We start from the raw sequence: 17,367 nt of genomic DNA, 5'->3' as shown, positions 1-17,367 counted from the left end.
CTAAAAGAGTGTCTCGTTTTTCTGCACACAGTGACCATGCTCGCCATCTTTCACGAGCTCGACGTAGACGTCCAGCTGTACACGCTGCTGTTTGGGGAGAGCGTTCTGAACGACGCGGTCGCCATTGTCCTGACATAGTAAGCACATGGCTGGAGCTGGGGGTGAGGGGGCTGCCACATTAACGCATTTTAGTCAATTCGCAGACAGCGGCAAAGTGTACTGCAACATTAAGGGCTGAGCTCTTATCTGGAATTAAGAGTCTAATAATGACCGTGAATCCATTATCAATTGTCAGGACACATCTATCTGGGTCACTAATGTCCTTTAGGGAAGGGAACTGCCATCCTTACCTGGTCTGGCCTACATGTGACTCCAGACCCACAGAGTGGTTGACTCTTCCCTGCCCTCTGGGCAATTAGGGATGGGCAATAAAAGCTGGGCTAGCCAGAGATGCCCGCATCCTCTCAATGAATAAAGAGAAAAGGACAGAAAAACCTTCAGAGAGACAGGATCTAGGCTCTGATGTGAGACCCTTTCTCCCCACCCACCAACACGTCAGCTGGGTTTGAATCAAGAGCTTTGACATTAGAGATTTCTTCTGCCGCTTACTGCATGCCAAATAACCTTCCACACTGCCCACTCCCTTTGATTCCCTACAGTGTGGAAGCAGGTCATTTGATCTGCCAAGTCCACCTCAACCCTCCATAGAGCATCTCACCCAGACCCACCCACCACCCCAGCCCCTATCCTATCCCGATACCATTATATTTGCCATGGTTAATCCACCCTAACCTGCACATCTTTGGACTGTGGGAGGAAACCGGAGCACCCAGAGGAAATCCACGCAGACATGGGGAGAATGTGCAAACTTCACACAGACAGTCGCCTGAGGCGGGATTCGAACCCAGGGCCCTGGTGCTGTGAGACAGCAGTGTTGCCCCAGTATTGGGGGTGTAATATACTCCCTCCTCTCCCCCCAGCCAAATTTCACAAATCATCATACAAAGCAAGTTTTCAAAATCTAGTTTGCAGTTTGCAATCTATATTCTAGCCCCCAATTAGCTTTCTCTTTGGGCTGAATTCTTTTTGATCCCAAGCACCGAGGGATTTGGATCCAGCAATCATGCTGCTGGTACAAAGGGGTGAAAATATCACATGGTCTTTTGTCTTTATTTTAGCAGAGTTATCACCTGTTTCCTATTGTAGGTCATCACCTGCATTGAAGGCGGGATCACATGCCCAGAAAATGTTTTCACCATTGATGTGCTAATACTGCTGTCAGTCAATTGAAAGCTTTTGTCACAAGTAGCAGCCAATATTTCAAATAATTGGAGAGAAATAAGAATTAATGTTTTGAGTCCATTGTCCCTTCTTCAGTCCTGAAAGGACTCGAAACGTTAACTTTGATTTCTCTCCACAGATGCAGCCAGACCTGCTGAGCCTTTGCAGCAATTTTGTTTTTTTTTTCTGATTTCCACAGTACGCAGTTCTTTGTTTTTTTTTCAAATAAGTGGGACAAGAGTGGATTAGAGCTTTTTTGAAGTAGGGGGCCATTCAGCCCAGCTCAATGTATCCTCTCGACAGAGATCCTAACCTCCTCTACGGGGCATCTGAGAGAATTTGGAATAATTCATTCATCTGGAAATGATAGACCTTCTGAAAGAGAGAGGAAACACAGCCAGGTGGGGACATGAGAAACCATTGGCAGATAGCATCAAGGAAAACCCTAAAGCTTTCTATTGGTATATCAGGATTAAAAGAAAGACTAGAGAAAGATTAGAGGTAAAAACAATGACTGCAGATGCTGGAAACCAGATTCTGGATTAGTGATGCTGGAAGAGCACAGCAGTTCAGGCAGCATCCGAGGAGCAGCGAAATCAAAGATTAGGGCTAATCAAGCATAATAGTGGGAAGTTGTGTGTGGAATCCAAGGAGATAGGGGAATAACTAAATGAATATTTTTCATCAGTATTCAGACTAGAAAAAAACAATGTTGCCAGGGAGAATACTGAGATTCAGGCTATTAGACTAGACAGGATTGAGGTTCACAAAGAGGGGGTGTTAGCAATTGTGGAAAGTGTGAAAATAGATAAGTCCCCTGGGATGGATGGGATTTATCCTAGGATTCTCTGGGAAGCCAGGGAGATCGCAGAGCCTTTGGCTTTGATCTTTATGTCATCATTGTTTACAGGTATCTTGCCAGAAGACTGGTGGATGGTAAATGTTGTCCCCTTGTTCAAGAGGGGAGCAGAGACAACCCTGGAAATTATAGACCAGTGAGCCAAAAACTTCATTTGTGGGCAAAGTGTTGGAAAAGGTTATAAGAGATAGGGTTTATAATCCTCTAGAGAGGAATAAGTTGATTAGGGATAGTCAAGGTCGTGCCTCACAAACCTTATTGAGTTCATTGAGAAGGTGACCAAACAGGTAGATGAGAGTAAACCGGTTAATGTGGTGTATATGGATTTCAGCAAGGCGTTCGATAATGTCCTCCACGGTAGGCTATAGCACAAAATATGGAGGCATGGGATTGAGGGTGATTTGGTGGTTTGGGTCAGAAATTGGCTATCTGAAAGAAGACAGAGGGTGGTGGTTGATGGGAAACATTCATCCTGGAGTTCAATTACTAGTGGTGTACCACAAGGATCTGTTTTGGGGCCACTGCTATTTGTCAATTTTATAAATGACCTGGATGAGGGCGTATAAGAATAGTTTAGTAAATTTGCAGATGACACCAAGATCGGTGGAGTTGTGGATAATGCTGAAGGATGTTATGGGTTACAGTGTGATGTAGTTAAGCTGCAGAGCTGGGCTGAGAGATAGCAAATGGAGTTTAATGTGGAAAAGTGTGAGGTGATTCACTTTGGAAGGAGTAATGGAATGCAGAGTACTGGGCTCATGGTAAGATTCTTGGTAGTGTGGATGAGCAGAGAGATCTCAGTGTCCATGTACATAGATCCCTGAAAGTTGCCACCCAGGTAGATAGGGTTGTTAAGAAGGCATACAGTGTGTTAGTTTTTATTGGTAGAGAGATTGAGTTTCGGAGCCATGAGGTCATACTGCAGCTGTATAAAGCTGATATGGCCACACTTGGAGTATTGCGTGCAGTTCTGGTCGCCGCATTATAGGAAGGATGTGAAAGCTTTGGAAAGGGTTCAGAGTAGGTTTACTAGGATGTTGCCTGTTATGGAGGGAAGGTCTTATGAGGAAAGGCTGAAGGACTTGAGGCTGTTTTTGTTAGAGAGGAGAAGGTTGACAGGTGACTTAATCGAGACGTATAAGATAATCAGAGGGTTTGATAGGGCGGACAGTGAGAGCCTTTTTCCTCAGATAGTGATGGCTAGCATGAGGGGACATAGCTTTAAATTGAGGAGTGATAGTTAGAGGACAGATGACAGAGGTAGTTTCTTTACTCAGAGAGTAGTAGGGGTGTAGAATGCCCTGCCAACTTTAAGGGCATCTACTGCGCTGTAATGTTCCATGTTCTAAATCCACTCCATGAACACAGGCCAGTCCATCACACAAACCAGCCTCCGATCCATTAACTCTGCCCACACTTCCCACTGCCTGAAGACAGCAGCCAACATAATCAAAGACCCCTCCCATTCCATTATACCCTCTTCTACCCACATCTGTTGGGCAGAAAATATAAAAGATTGAAAACACATATCAAATAATGAAGAATTGTTTCCTAATATGGTGACTTTTGAACATTGTCCAACCCTCTATTTGTTTTCTTAAAGGAATGTAATGTTCTTGATACATTTGCCCCATTATGTATAGCCCTGTGCCAACAACTGCCCGGGTTGGAAAAGTTCACATTCCAGCTGCTTTTTCTATAACTCTGACCCCTCCCCCTCCCGCCCCCCCCCCCCCCCCCCCCCCCCCCCCCCGGTGCTGCCGACTCCCGGGTACAAGGATTACAACTTCTTGGCTCTACATTGCCTCCTCTGCTCGAAGCTGGCCTGGGTTTCTTAATGACCAGAACTGAATTCAAAACGTCCTCTGCCGAGAACACTATCAGCTTTGATGAACCCATCCCTTAATTTATATTCTGTTGCTTTGATGACATTCTCAACATTGCACTGTTAACCTCTCTCTATTGTTTGAACCTGTTGAGTGTCCAGTCAGGTGAGATGCCTTTACATTGCATCCTTGTCTATTTCAACAACTCTCTATGGTGAATCAGTAGCCCTTTGCATTTCGATCTACAGGCAGTATACAAAACCAGCACAGAATGCTGGAGAAACTCAGTCTGGATTTGACTTGATTTGATTTATTATTGTCGCATATACCAAGGTACAGTGAAAAGTATTGTTTTGTGTGCTATCCAGCAAATCCTATCCTACAAAAATACATTAGGGTAATAGAACAGAATATAGTGTTACAGCTACAGAGAAGGTGCAGAGAAAGATCAACTCTAATATATGAGAGGTCTGTTCATAAGTCTGATAACAGTGGGGCAGACGTTGTTATTGAATCTGTTGATATGGGTTTTCAAACTTTTATATCTTCTGCCCGTCAGATGTGGGTGGAAGAGGGTATAATGGAGTGGGAGGGGTCTTTGATTATGTTGGCTGCTGTCTCGAGACAGTGGGAAGTGTGGGCGGAGTTAATGGATTGGAGGCTGGTTTGTGTGATGGACTGGCCTGTGTTCACTATTCTCTAACTTTTTATGGTTTTGCGCAGAGCGGTTACCAAACTGAGCTGTGATGCATCCAGGTAGGATACTTTCTCTAGTGCATCTGTAAAAGAGTCATTGTGGACATTTTGAATTTCCTTAACCTCCTGTGGACGTATAGGCATTGGTGTGCTTTCTTGACCATAGCATCGATGTAGATGGACCAGGTCAGGCAGCATTGGTGGAGAGAGAAACAATTAGCATTGAGTATGGGTAGAAACCAAAAGAACTGGATGCTGTAGATCAGAAACAACAACAGAAATTGCTGGAAGAGCTCAGCAGATCTGGCAGCATCTGGAGAGAAATCAGAGTTAATGTTTCGGATAGACTGATCCTTCCTCAGAGCCCCTCAGTTCTGAGGAAGGCTCACTGGACCCGAAACGTTAACTCTGATTTCTCTCTACAGACACTACCAGACCTGCTGAGCTTTTCCAGCAATTTCTGTTTTTGTTTGTGAGCTATTCAGTATGGTCTAAGTGTTCATTCGAACTGGTTCAGGTCCTAACTCTAACTCTGAGCAGGTTCTGAGGAAGAGTCATTACTGGACTCGACGTTAACTGTTTTACTCTACACCGATGTTGCCAGAGCTGCTGAGTTTCTTCATTACTTTCTGCTTTTATTTCAGATTTCCAGTATTTTGCTGTAGTCTGCAATAAATTTCATTTGTAATGTCCTGCCCCTTAAATTAATTAATCCACCTTGGTCTATAATTTCCAATTAATTTCCACCCAATTCCTAGCTTGGTTCTATTTGTAAGATTGACCCCTTTGTATTGAATCTATGAATCCAGATCATTGATGTAATTGAAGGATTGGTGTGGGGTCCACTACTTTTCATCATTTATATCAATGATTTGAATGTGAACCTAGGATGTATAGTTAGTAAGTTTGCAGATGACACCAGAATTGGAGGTGTAGTGGACAGCGAAGAAGGTTACCTTAGATTGCAACAGGATCTTGACCAGATGGGCCAATGGGCTGAGGAGTGGCAGATGGAGTTTAATTTAGATAAGTGTGAGGTGCTGCATTTTGGGAAAGGCAAATCTAGGCAGCACTTAAACACTTAATGGTAAGGTTCTGGAGAGTGTTACTGAACAAAGAGACCTTGGAGTGCAGGTTCATAGCTCCTTGAAAGTGGAGTTGCAGGTAGATAGGATAGTGAAGAAGGCATTTGGTATGCTTTCCTTTATAGGTCAGAGTATTGAGTACAGGAGTTGGGAGGTCATGTTGTGGCTGTACAGGACATTGGTTAGGGCACTTTTAGAATACTGTGTGCAATTCTGTCTCCCTACTATAGGAAGGATGTTGTGAAAGGGTTCAAAAAGGATTTACAAGGTTGTTGCCAGGGTTGGAGGGTTTGAGCTATAGGGAGAGGTTGAATAGGCTGGAGCATTGGAGGCTGAGGGGTGACCTTCTAGAGGTTTATAAAATATTGAGGGGCATGGATAGGATAAATAGGCAAGGTCTTTTCCCCAGAGGGGGTCAGTCCGAAACTTGAGGGCATAGGTTTAGGGTGAGAGGGGAAAGATATAAAAGAGACCTAAGGGGCAACTTTTTCACATAGAGGGTGGTATGTGTATGGAATGAGCTGCCAGAGGAAGTGGTGGAGGCTCATGTAATTACAACATGTAAAAGGCTCTGGATGGGTATATGAATAGGAAGGGTTTAGAGGGATATGGGCCAAATGTTCGCAAATGAGACTAGATTGGTTTGGAATATCTGGTCGGCATGGAGGAGTTGGACCGAAGAGTTTGTTTCTGTGCTGTACAGCTTTATGACTCTATGACAGTAATGGGCCCAACACCAAGTCCAAAGGCACAATATGCGATACAATATTCATCTGACACGTCCCCACCTCGGTGTTCTCCACCTTACAGCCCGTTCCATCTCCATTCCTCATATAATCCCTGTCTCCCCACATTTCTGAGTTGCCTTTCATGTGAGACTTTGTTGGATGTGTTTATGAAATTCTCATGTGCCATGTGACACAGGAGATACAGACCGATTTCAGAGGAACGTGTTTTAAACTTCCATTTCTTCATGTTAGCTGAGGCAAGCCCTTCTCTTTCCGAATCTGAGCTAATGCTAGTTGGTACTGTACAGATAATTCCCTAAATGTACTTGTGTTAACTTTGAAATAACCCTTTAGAGGCCATCATCCCATCAGCAATCACCCTATACTAATAAAGGCCTAGTCTTTGACAATAGCACTGCCCCTCACTGAGTGAGGCATTCAGGGGCACGATACCCCTGACACTCAGCTGTTTATGTCAGCCAGGGCTCCCTGATTGTGACCTTCATCTGGTCCAATCAGGGAATTCGTCTTCTCTGAGGTGGCTGACCTCATGCCAATCACGACAAACTTCATCCATGATTTTACAAGGATTGGAACTAAAGCTAATGGTTCAGCCATTTCCTTTAGTCCACTTTAGTTAGCAGTTTTAAATATGGGAAGCATATTAACTTGTCTCCAACTGGTGCATCTCAACTGGTCCACTGATGACTGAGGCAGTTCAGGGAAGGTTCATTTGGATGATCCCTGGTTTGGAGGGATTGTCTTATGAGCAAAGACCAAACTGAATGGGGCTCTACTCAGTGAAGTTTAGAAGAATGTGAGGTAATCTCATTGAAACTTCCAGGATTCTTAAGGGGCTTAACAGAGTCAATGCTAAGAGGATGTTTCCCCTCATGGGAGAGTCTAAGAGTAGAGGGCACAGTTTCAGAATAAAGGGGCACCAGCTTAATACTGAGAGGAAGAGGAATTTCTTCTGAGGGTTGAGAGTCTTTGGAACGTCTTGCCACAGAGAGCTGTGGGGGCTGAGTCCTTGTGCATACTTAAGGTTGAGATAGATTTTTGATCAGTCGGGGACTCGAGGGTTACTGGGAAAAGACAGGAAAGTGGACGTGAGGAATGTTGGATCAGCCATGACCCTGTTGAATGATAACAGACTTGAGAGCCCTTCTGCTGTTCCTATTTCTAATGGCCTTATGGACTCTGAGTTTGTGTAAATGTCAATGTAGCCAGGAGTGGAGCTTCATGATTACATCGAATTGGGTTTGTGCTCTCTTGTCCTGTCTTCACTAAAAACAAGAGGTTTCCCCCCACCCCCACCCCCACAACTGTTGAACTAACTGATTCCTGTCAGCCTTGGTCTCCCGTATCTACGTTGAGGCTGGGCAGAGCATAGCCCATGTTGGAGCGCTCGAATTTCTGAGAGAGACTGCCCCACTTGAGCCTAGAAATGGTGCAGCGTTTTTTTTAAGGCTGTTGTATTTAACCAGTCGAAGGATGTGGTGACAAGCTGTGGGAGAGGTGAGAAAATGAAGTAAGTGGAGAAATTTAAGATCATTTGCTTCCAATTTTTCAGTATTAATTGGCTCCTGGCACATGTGATGCAAATCGAGACTGTAAACACAACCAGCTATTTTAAAAATAAAATCTGCGAAAGACTCTTATTAAAATGCTCCGCAATAATGAGATGAAGAGTCGAGAGTGTGGTGCTGGAAAACCACAGCAGATCAGGCAGCATCCGAGGAACAGGAAAATCAATGTTTCGGGCAAAAGCCCTTCATCAGGAATGAACACCTCAGATGCTGCCTGACCTGCTGTGCTTGCCCAGCACCATGCTCTCAACTCTAACCTCCAGCATCTGCTGTCCTTGCCTACTTCGAAAGAAGAGATGAAGCTTTTGTTCCTGGTCACCTGTTCAAGCTTCAGAAGCTTGTGACTTCAAATAAACCTGTTTGGACTATAACATGGTGTTGTGTGAATCAGCATGAAACTGAAACAGGTGACCAGTCTGCTCAGTCCCACCCTACGTGACTCCCGTCCCTGAGTGAGCTCGGTGTTTCCCTGAGCCCCATGGTCTGTTCTACCCCTCGTACAGGCAGCCTGTGTGATCAAATGGTGACACCATCCAGTCTTCAGCAGTTTGACCACTGTTAAGTCGCTGTTGTGGTTCTGTTCGCCGAGCTGGAAATTGTTGTTGCAAACGTTTCGTCCCCTGTCTAGGTGACATCCTCAGTGCTTGGGAGCCTCCTGTGAAGCGCTTCTGTGGTGTTTCCTCCGGCATTTATAGTGGCCTGTCCCTGCCGCTTCCGGTTGTCAGTTTCAGCTATCCGCTGTAGTGGCCCGGTATATTGGGTCCAAGTCGATGTGTTTGTTGATGGAGTTTGTGGATGAGTGCCATGCTTCTAGGAATTCCCTGGCTGTTCTTTGTTTGGCTTGCCCTATAATGGTAGTGTTGTCCCAGTCGAATTCATGTTGCTTGTCGTCCGCGTGTGTGGCTACTAAGGATAGCTGGTTGTGTCGTTTCGTGACTAGTTGATGTTCATGGATGCGGATCGTTAGCTGTCTTCCTGTTGGTCCTATATAGTGTTTTGTGCAGTCCTTGCATGGGATTTTGTACACTACATTAGTTTTGCTCATGTTGGGTATCGGGTCCTTCGTTCTGGTGAGTTGTTGTCTGAGGGTGGCTGTTGGTTTGTGTGCTGTTATAAGTCCTAGTGGTCGCAGCAGTCTGGCTGTCAGTTCTGAAATGCTCCTGATGTATGGTAGTGTGGCTAGTCCTTTGGGTTGCGGCATGTCCTCATTCCAACGGAACGAGGACTAGCCACACTACCATACATCAGGAGCAATTCAGAACTGACAGCCAGACTACTACGACCACTAGGACTTATAACAGCACACAAACCAACAGCCACTCTCAGACAACAACTCACCAGAACGAAGGACCCGATACCCAACATGAGCAAAACTAATGTAGTGTACAAAATCCCATGCAAGGACTGCACAAAACACTATATAGGACAAACAGGAAGACAGCTAACGATCCGCATCCATGAACATCAACTAGTCACGAAACGACACGACCAGCTATCCTTAGTAGCCACACACGCGGACGACAAGCAACATGAATTCGACTGGGACAACACTACCATTATAGGGCAAGCCAAACAAAGAACAGCCAGGGAATTCCTAGAAGCATGGCACTCATCCACAAACTCCATCAACAAACACATCGACCTGGACCCAATATACAGGCCACTACAGCGGACAGCTGAAACTGACAACCGGAAGCGGCAGGGACAGGCCACTATAAATGCCGGAGGAAACACCACAGAAGCGCTTCACAGGAGGCTCCCAAGCACTGAGGATGTCACCTAGACAGGGGACGAAACGTTTGCAACAAAAATTTCCAGCTCGGCGAACAGAACCACAACAACGAGCACCCGAGCTACAAATCTTCGCACAAACTTTGAACTGTTAAGTCGCAGTCAGTTGACCTTTCACCCATTGGGGCATCTGTTCGTTTCCACTGGAAGGAGGCTTCTCTTAATGAACTTTGACCTCAGACTTGACTGCTCAAGGACATCAATGTAAACTATTTCTTGACAGGTTTTGTAGCATCCCTACATCCTTACACAGCACAACCCTGTGAACCAACATACTGATGAAGGGCTTTTGCCCAAAACGTCGATTTTCCTGCTCCTCAGATGCTGTCTGACCTGCTGTGCTTTTCCAGCACCACACACTCTCGACTCTGATCTCCAGCATCTGCAGTCCTCACTTTCACCTATACTTTGTTACACTGACATTCTGGTCAGCTCTTACCTCTGCAGCCTTGTGTCAGGTTTAATTCCAATCTTCACACTGATACAGAGTGACATCAATTCAGTTCATCAACACATACATCCCTTCATCAAAAATGGAAATCACTATCCAACTAAATAATTTTTCAATAGAGCCCCAGTGGACTGCACTATTATTGAAGAGAGCGAGTGATAAGAGTCACCATATCTCCGGAGAGGGGAGATTAGATTAGATTACTTACAGTGTGGAAATAGGCCCTTCAGCCCAACAAGTCCACATCGACCCTCTGAAGAGCAACCCACCCAGACCCATTCCCCTACATTTACCCCTTCAACTAAAACTACGGGCAATTTAGCACGGCCAGTTCACCTAACCTGCACATCTTTGGACTGTGGGAGGAAACCGGAGCACCCGGAGGAAACCCACGCAGACACTGGGAGAATGTGCAAACTCCACGCAGACAGTTGCCTGAGGCGGGAATTGAACCCGGGTCTCTGGCACTGTGAGGCAGCAGTGCTAACCACTGTGTCACCATGCCGCCCGTCAAGAAGCAGAGTCCTTCAGCCAGTGCAGGAATTGAATCCACACTGTTGGTGTCACTGTGCACCGCAAACTAGTTGTCCGTCCCACTGGGCTAACTGATTCTAGGCTTCCTTCAAATATATGTTGCTATTCTTGCAAAAGTGGGTGGCATACCTGTGAATTGGGAAGCTGGATGTGCAGGTGAGGTGAATTGGCCATGCTAAATTGCCCAAAGTGATCAGGAATGTGTAGGTTAGGTGTATTAGTCAACGAAAGTGCAGTACAAACAGGTAGCGGAATGGGTCAATGTGGACATGTTGGGCCAAATGGCCTGCTTCCACACTGTAGTGGTCCTAGAATTTGGTGTTTGTAAATTACTAAGCCAGGAAGCATTGCATGGTCCCTTTAGAAGATTGGGTGTTTTTTTTCTTCTTCCTGTGCTTAGTGATTTCAAATAGCTGTCTGTGAAAGTAGCTTGGAAGTTTACAAATATTCAGAGACCACCAGAATTGTAATATTTTTATCAAAAGGCCATGTAATTAGTAGCCCAAGCAGCAGTTTATTTTACCAAGCCAACAGGTTTTTGAATGTAGCCAATCAATTTGAGCTAAGTAGCTAGATACCAACACCAATTAAGTTTAAATCTTGATGATTTTGACAACGTAGGACCAACTTATTATAAAAAATATTGACGTGCGGCAATGCTGCTCCTTTAACAAGATTACATTATTCTTAGCTTTTTTTTTCAGAGAGGCAGTAAAAGAGACAGACTCCAAAAAGTTTAGGGTTGAAAGGTTTTAGGGCCAGTTTAAGTATAGATAACAGATATTGCCTCAGGCAAAAGGCTTTCAAGTTCAAAAGCCACTTGTACAATGAAAGGGGCTTGGCCAGTTATCCCAACTCAGCTTTTCTCTGGTTTGGTTTTAGCGAGCAGAGTTTGAAGCTGCTGGACCAAAAAAAGCAGGTGGTCCAGGTTGGTCCTCTCTCTCTGCCTTCTCTCCTGTAAGATCCTGGGTTGGATTTTACCTTTTGTGCCGAAGGGGTGTTTATGGGTATTGTTGCATGTATTGGGAACAGCATCATTTAATTTGCTTTAATCTGCTGGGTTTTCAGATAGGTTAAGTTATTCAGTATTCTGTTTTGTTTGTGTTGCATTTGGTAATATTGTGAATAATATTATTTGCTTAATATTCGCTTAAAACTAAGTGGTTTGACCAGCTGCATCTTTCCTGGAATATCCATGTAGACCCACTTAAAACAACAAGCAAAGTTAGAATCTGGACTACTCTCTTGGAATGTTTTGAGGGGGTCTGGCCTGGTCCATAACACATTTCATCAAGAGTATGAAAAGAAGGGGGCAATTCGACTAAGACCCAGAGCAAGCCATGTCTACAAGATCCTATATGTCTTGGAGAAAGCTCCATCTAAATAAAAACAGTATCAATGGCATGACTGGTTCATAGCCTGGCCGAAGAATTGTCGGAGAAGACGTTCCTGACAGGAGAAGGCACAGAATATTTTGGAAGACATGTAACCTGGCTGTAATTTCGGGAGACTGAATTCTTCTTTTTTGATTTGGAGACACCGGTGTTGGACTGGGGTGTCCAAAGTTTAAAAATCACACAACACCAGGTTATAGTCCAACAGGTTTATTTGGAAGCACTAGCTTTTGGAGCGCTGCTCCTTCATCAGGTGGTTGGGTTTCTCTGCCTAGTAATTTACAACCACCAAATTCTAGAACCTCTACAGTGTGGAAACAGACCATTTGGTCCAACACCGATCCATTCCGCTAGCTGATTGTGCTGCTTTTTCCCTGACTAATACACCTAACCTACACACCCCTGATCATTATGGGCAATTTAGCATGGCTAATTCACCTCACCTGCACATCTAGTTTCCCAATGCACAAACTAGGTCCACGACACCAAAATCAGTTAGCTCAGTTGGCTGGACAACTAGTTTGCAGTGCACGCTGACACCAACAATGTAGGTTCAATTCCCGTACTGGCTGAAGGACTCTGCTTCAATAGACAATAGGTGCCGGAGTAGGCCATTCTGCCCTTCGAGCCTGCACCACCATTCAATATAATCATGGCTGATCATCCTTAATCAGTATCCTGTTCCTGCCTTATCTCCATAACCCTTGATTCCACAATCCTTGAGAGCTCTATCCAACTCTTTCTTAAATGAATCCAGAGACTGGGCCTCCACTGCCCTCTGGGGCAGAGCATTCCACACAGCCACCACTCTCTGGGTGAAGAAGTTTCTCCTCATCTCTGTCCTAAATGGTCTACCCCATATTTTTAAGCTGTGTCCTCTGTTTCGGCACTCACCTATCAGCGGAAACATGTTTCCTGCCTCCAGAGTGTCCAATCCTTTAATAATCTTATATGTCTCAATCAGATCCCCTCTCAGTCTTCTAAACTCAAGGGTATACAAGCCCAGTCGCTCCAGTTTTTCAGCGTAAGGTAGTCCCACCATTCCAGCAATTGACCTCGTGAACCTACGCTGCACTCCCTCAATAGCCAGAATGTCTTTCCTCAAATTTGGAGACCAGAACTGCACGCAGTACTCCAGGTGTGGTCTCACCAGGGCCCTGTACAGCTGCAGAAGCACCTCTTTGCTTCTATACTCAATCCGTCTTGTTATGAAGACCAGCATGCTATTAGCCTCCTTCATACCTGCTGTACCTGCATGCTTACCTTCATTGACTGGTGTACAAGAACACCCAGATCTTCTCAACATCTCCCCTCACCAGAGACATGGTGACTCTTAAAATGCCACCAGTTATCTCCCTAATTCCCCACAACCACCTGATGAAGGAACAGCTCTCTGAAAGCTCGTGCTTCCAAATAAACTGGTTGGACTATAACCTGGTGTTGTGATTTTTAACCACTTATTTTTAATCTAAGTGGGACTTGTATTTATTGGGACAGTATACTATTAGAATCTTGCTTTGAAAATAGTAGCTTGAAGGGATTTATTCAGTTTGCTAATAGTTTAGTTAATTTATTTACTGTTAGATAAATAAATTGTTACTTGTTTTAAAGTGAGTGTCAGGGATTTATTTTATTAACCAATAGAAGTTGCTGAGTAGCAGGTTACACCACTGTTCACACTCTTTTTAAAGGTTACAGGGTTAGGTGCTCCTCTTTGGGCGTTTTGGTTTTAGTTCTCGGTGGGGATCAGCCTCCACTTTGTAACACTACCTACAAACTTTCTGTAAGTACCACTGGTTTCCAATGGAGCCTTCCTAGGTCAGTTCCCAGACACCGTGGCTTTTGATGGAGCGCACCTTTACTGTGGGATGCACTGGTGGCAGGAAAGCCTTGCACATTTTTATTCAAATGATATCAACCAAAAGCAGCATTTGTATTGTTTAAAAAAAAAGGGAAAAATGCTTACCAGAGACTTCCTCATGAAGATAATGTGGCTTTCAAATTTAATACATTTTACAATGTGACATACAATCAGGAGCTAAGCACCAGAGAAGGGTTTGCTGGGGCAGTGTAATTAGGATGCACCAAGTTTCAAACCAACATGAGTGCTGGAGAAACTCAGCAGGTCTGGCAGCATCTGAATTGAAATGAATTGAATTTATTGTCATGTGTACTGAGGTACAGTGAAAAGCTTTGTCTTGTGAGCAACACAGGCAGATCAGAGTTAAGTAGCATAGATAAGTAAATAATATCTGTGAAGAGAAAGCAGAGTTAACATCTCTGGTCCAGTGACCCTTTTAAACAATTTATTACCTGTAAGTCAGCAAAATGATTAATGACCTTCCTGATTATCTTGGCAAATTCTATGGATTTTCCAGATGTATTTCTTTTCCATTCTACAATTTAGCCATGATTAAATGGCAGAGTGGACCCTATGGGCCGAATGGCTTTACTTCCACACCTATGTCGTATGGTCTTATGGTCTAACAATGTTTCTGTGCTTTTTTGGGCACATTCTAATTGGTAAAAGTGACTGGCTGGTCAGGTATCTAGCTTGCAAAATGACTCTTCATCTGAGAATGAATTTCTCAACAAACAAACAAGCCACACGTTGTGAAGTTTCAGTTTGCCTGACGTGGAGTGCACCGGGCACTTACAACCATTTGAAATCTAAGAAACATTGTCTCAGTTCGGCAGAGGCAAGGATTGGGGTCCTCTGTTGATAGGGAGAGATGCTGCTGATGGTCAAACTGCTAAACAATGGCAACACCCAGCATTAAAAAGCTTCCAGTTGCGCACCCAGTTCAGGTGAAAGCATCTTTAAGATGATAGCTATCAGAACCTACAGTTAGATTGGCAGGTTCAGCTGTTTGATGACAGATGTGTCGGTTAATAGTCTCTATGATCAGTTGTTAACAGTGACTTGGAGCCACTGCTTACCTTTCTCAGCTCTGTTGTTGAATTAAATCGTCGGAGGGCTCGGGTTGACTTAGTTTTGGGTTGCCATTTTCAAGTGTAATTTTGTAAGTAGCTATAGCCCACTTTGAGCCTGCCTATCTCAGACCTCCCACTTTCTCAGGGTGATAGTTATCATGGGACAACATGTGGGTATGAGCTCCATGGTTATCAGTAACTCCACATCACTAACATGGAAAGTATTTGACCTAAAACTGCACTGCGTTGCCAACTTTCAATGTTGTGTTAAAGCTGAAGAGATTGTTGATTTGTTCATTCAAAGGATGTGGGTGTCACTGGCTGGGCCAGCGTATATTGCCTGTCCCTAGTTGCCCCTTGAGAAGGTGGTGGTGAACTGCCTTTTTGAACCGCTGCAGTCCACCTGCTGTGGGTAGACCCACAGTGCTCCTAGAGAGGGAATTCCAGGATTTTGACCCAGTCACAGTGAAAGAACTGTGTTTCCAAGTCAGGATGGTGAGTCGAGGGGAACTTGCAGGTGGTGGTGTTCCCATGTATCCACTGTCCTTCAACATGGAAGTGGCCAAGAGTTTGGAAAGTGCTGTCTGGTGAATTTCTGCAGTGCATTTTGTAGATAGTACACACTACTGCTACTGAGCATTGCTGGTGGAGGGAGTGGATGCTTGTGGATGTAGTGTCAATCAAGTAGGCTGCTTTGTCCTGGATGGTGTCAAGCTTCTTGTGTGGTGTTGGAGCTACACCCATCCAGGCAAGTGGGTAGTATTCTCCTGGTTTAGGGTGGCACAGTGGTTAGCACTGCTGTCTCACAACACTAGCAAACTGGGTTCGATTCCACTCTCAGGCAACTGTCTGTGTGGAGTTTGCACATTCTCCCCATGTCTGCGTGGGTTTCCTCTGGGTGCTCCGGTTTCTTCCCACAATCCAAAGATCTGCAGGTTAGATGAATTGGCCAGGCTAAATTGCCCATCATGTTCAGGGATGTACCGATTTGGTACAGTCACACTTCTGCCTTGTGCCCTGTAGAAGGTACACAGGCTTTAGGGCATCAGGAGGTGAGTTACTATAACCTTTGACCTGCTTTTGTAGCCACAGTGTTTCTGGTCAATGGTAACCTCAAGGATGTTGATTGGCAAGTTGGTGATTCTTAGATTATCTCTTGTTTGTGATGGTCATAGCCTGGCATTTGTGCGGTGTGACTATTACTTGCCACTTGTCAGCCCAAGCCTGGATAATGTCCAGATTTTGTTGCAGTTGAATATGGATTGCTTCAGTCTCTGAGGAGCTGTGAATGGGGCTGAACAGTGTGCAATCATTGGCAAGCATCCCCACTTTGGAGGGAAGATCATTAATGAAGCAGCTGAAGATGGTTGGGTCTAGGGCATTACCCTGAGGAACTCTTGTCGAGATGCCTGACTTCCACCAATCATCATCCTTTGTGCTAGATATACTTTCAATCAACAGAAAGCTTTCCCTGATTCCCACTAACTCTAATTTTTATATTTAACAGCAGTTCCACAAAATTGATGCCATTATTTGATACCTCCCTGTTCCCTCATTCCAAATTCAACCAAGGTGCTATCAATGAAATACCTTCCAGCAGTTATGGTATCTTTTCCTTCAAACAACACCTTCCAAATCCGTGATCACTTCCATCTGGAAGGACAAGGGATACATGGGAACACCACTCCCTGCAAGTTCCCTTCCAAGCCACTCACCATCCTGACTTGGAAATATATCACCATTCCTTCATTGTCGTTAGGTCAAAACCCTGGAACTCCCTCCATTAGGGTATTATGGGTCTACCTATAGCACATAGACTGCAGCTGTTCAAGAAGGCAGCTCACCACCACCTTAATGGCAGTGAGGGACTGGCAATAACTGCTGGCCCAAACAGCAATGTCCAGGAGTGAATTATAATAAAACAGATTGATTTTTTTTTGTTGTTTGGCAACATTTAACAATGGATTCAGCAGTAGTTGCGAATTCTTCTGCTTTTCTCAGGAAGGGAGGGATTGTAACCTCCTTTTTCTGATCTTATCAACAATCTCCTGGTTCACATTAGCTCATCAGTTAGTCAGTCAAAGGAAACACTGGAGGGAGATTTATGTTAGATTGCAAGAGGACTTCGCTGTGTGGTTGGGATAGTATATTTCCTCTTGTGTGAGAATCTGGAGCAAGGGGTCATCGTTTAAAAATAAG

At 44.6% G+C, this 17,367-nt stretch overlaps 1 protein-coding gene across 4 annotated transcripts in view; it reads left to right on the top strand.

Annotated features, from left to right (window-relative positions):
- The window catches only part of LOC122555670 (sodium/hydrogen exchanger 9-like), a 482,562-nt gene that overhangs the window by 137,484 nt on the left and 327,711 nt on the right, over nt 1–17,367 (top strand). For all 4 annotated transcript variants that reach the window (XM_087993313.1, XM_087993316.1, XM_087993315.1 and 1 more), the window contains one exon: nt 32–137. In XM_087993313.1, the coding sequence (XP_087849439.1) occupies nt 32–137 (106 nt within the window). The remainder of the gene's footprint in view (nt 1–31; nt 138–17,367) is intronic.

This window comes from Chiloscyllium plagiosum, unplaced genomic scaffold (assembly GCF_037043375.1).
Source record: "Chiloscyllium plagiosum isolate Xiang-an unplaced genomic scaffold, Cpla_swu_hap1 HiC_scaffold_13, whole genome shotgun sequence".
NCBI classification, from domain to species: domain Eukaryota; kingdom Metazoa; phylum Chordata; class Chondrichthyes; order Orectolobiformes; family Hemiscylliidae; genus Chiloscyllium; species Chiloscyllium plagiosum.
The sequence above is the reverse complement of the archived record's forward strand: the minus strand, read 5'-3'. Positions and strand labels throughout refer to the sequence as shown.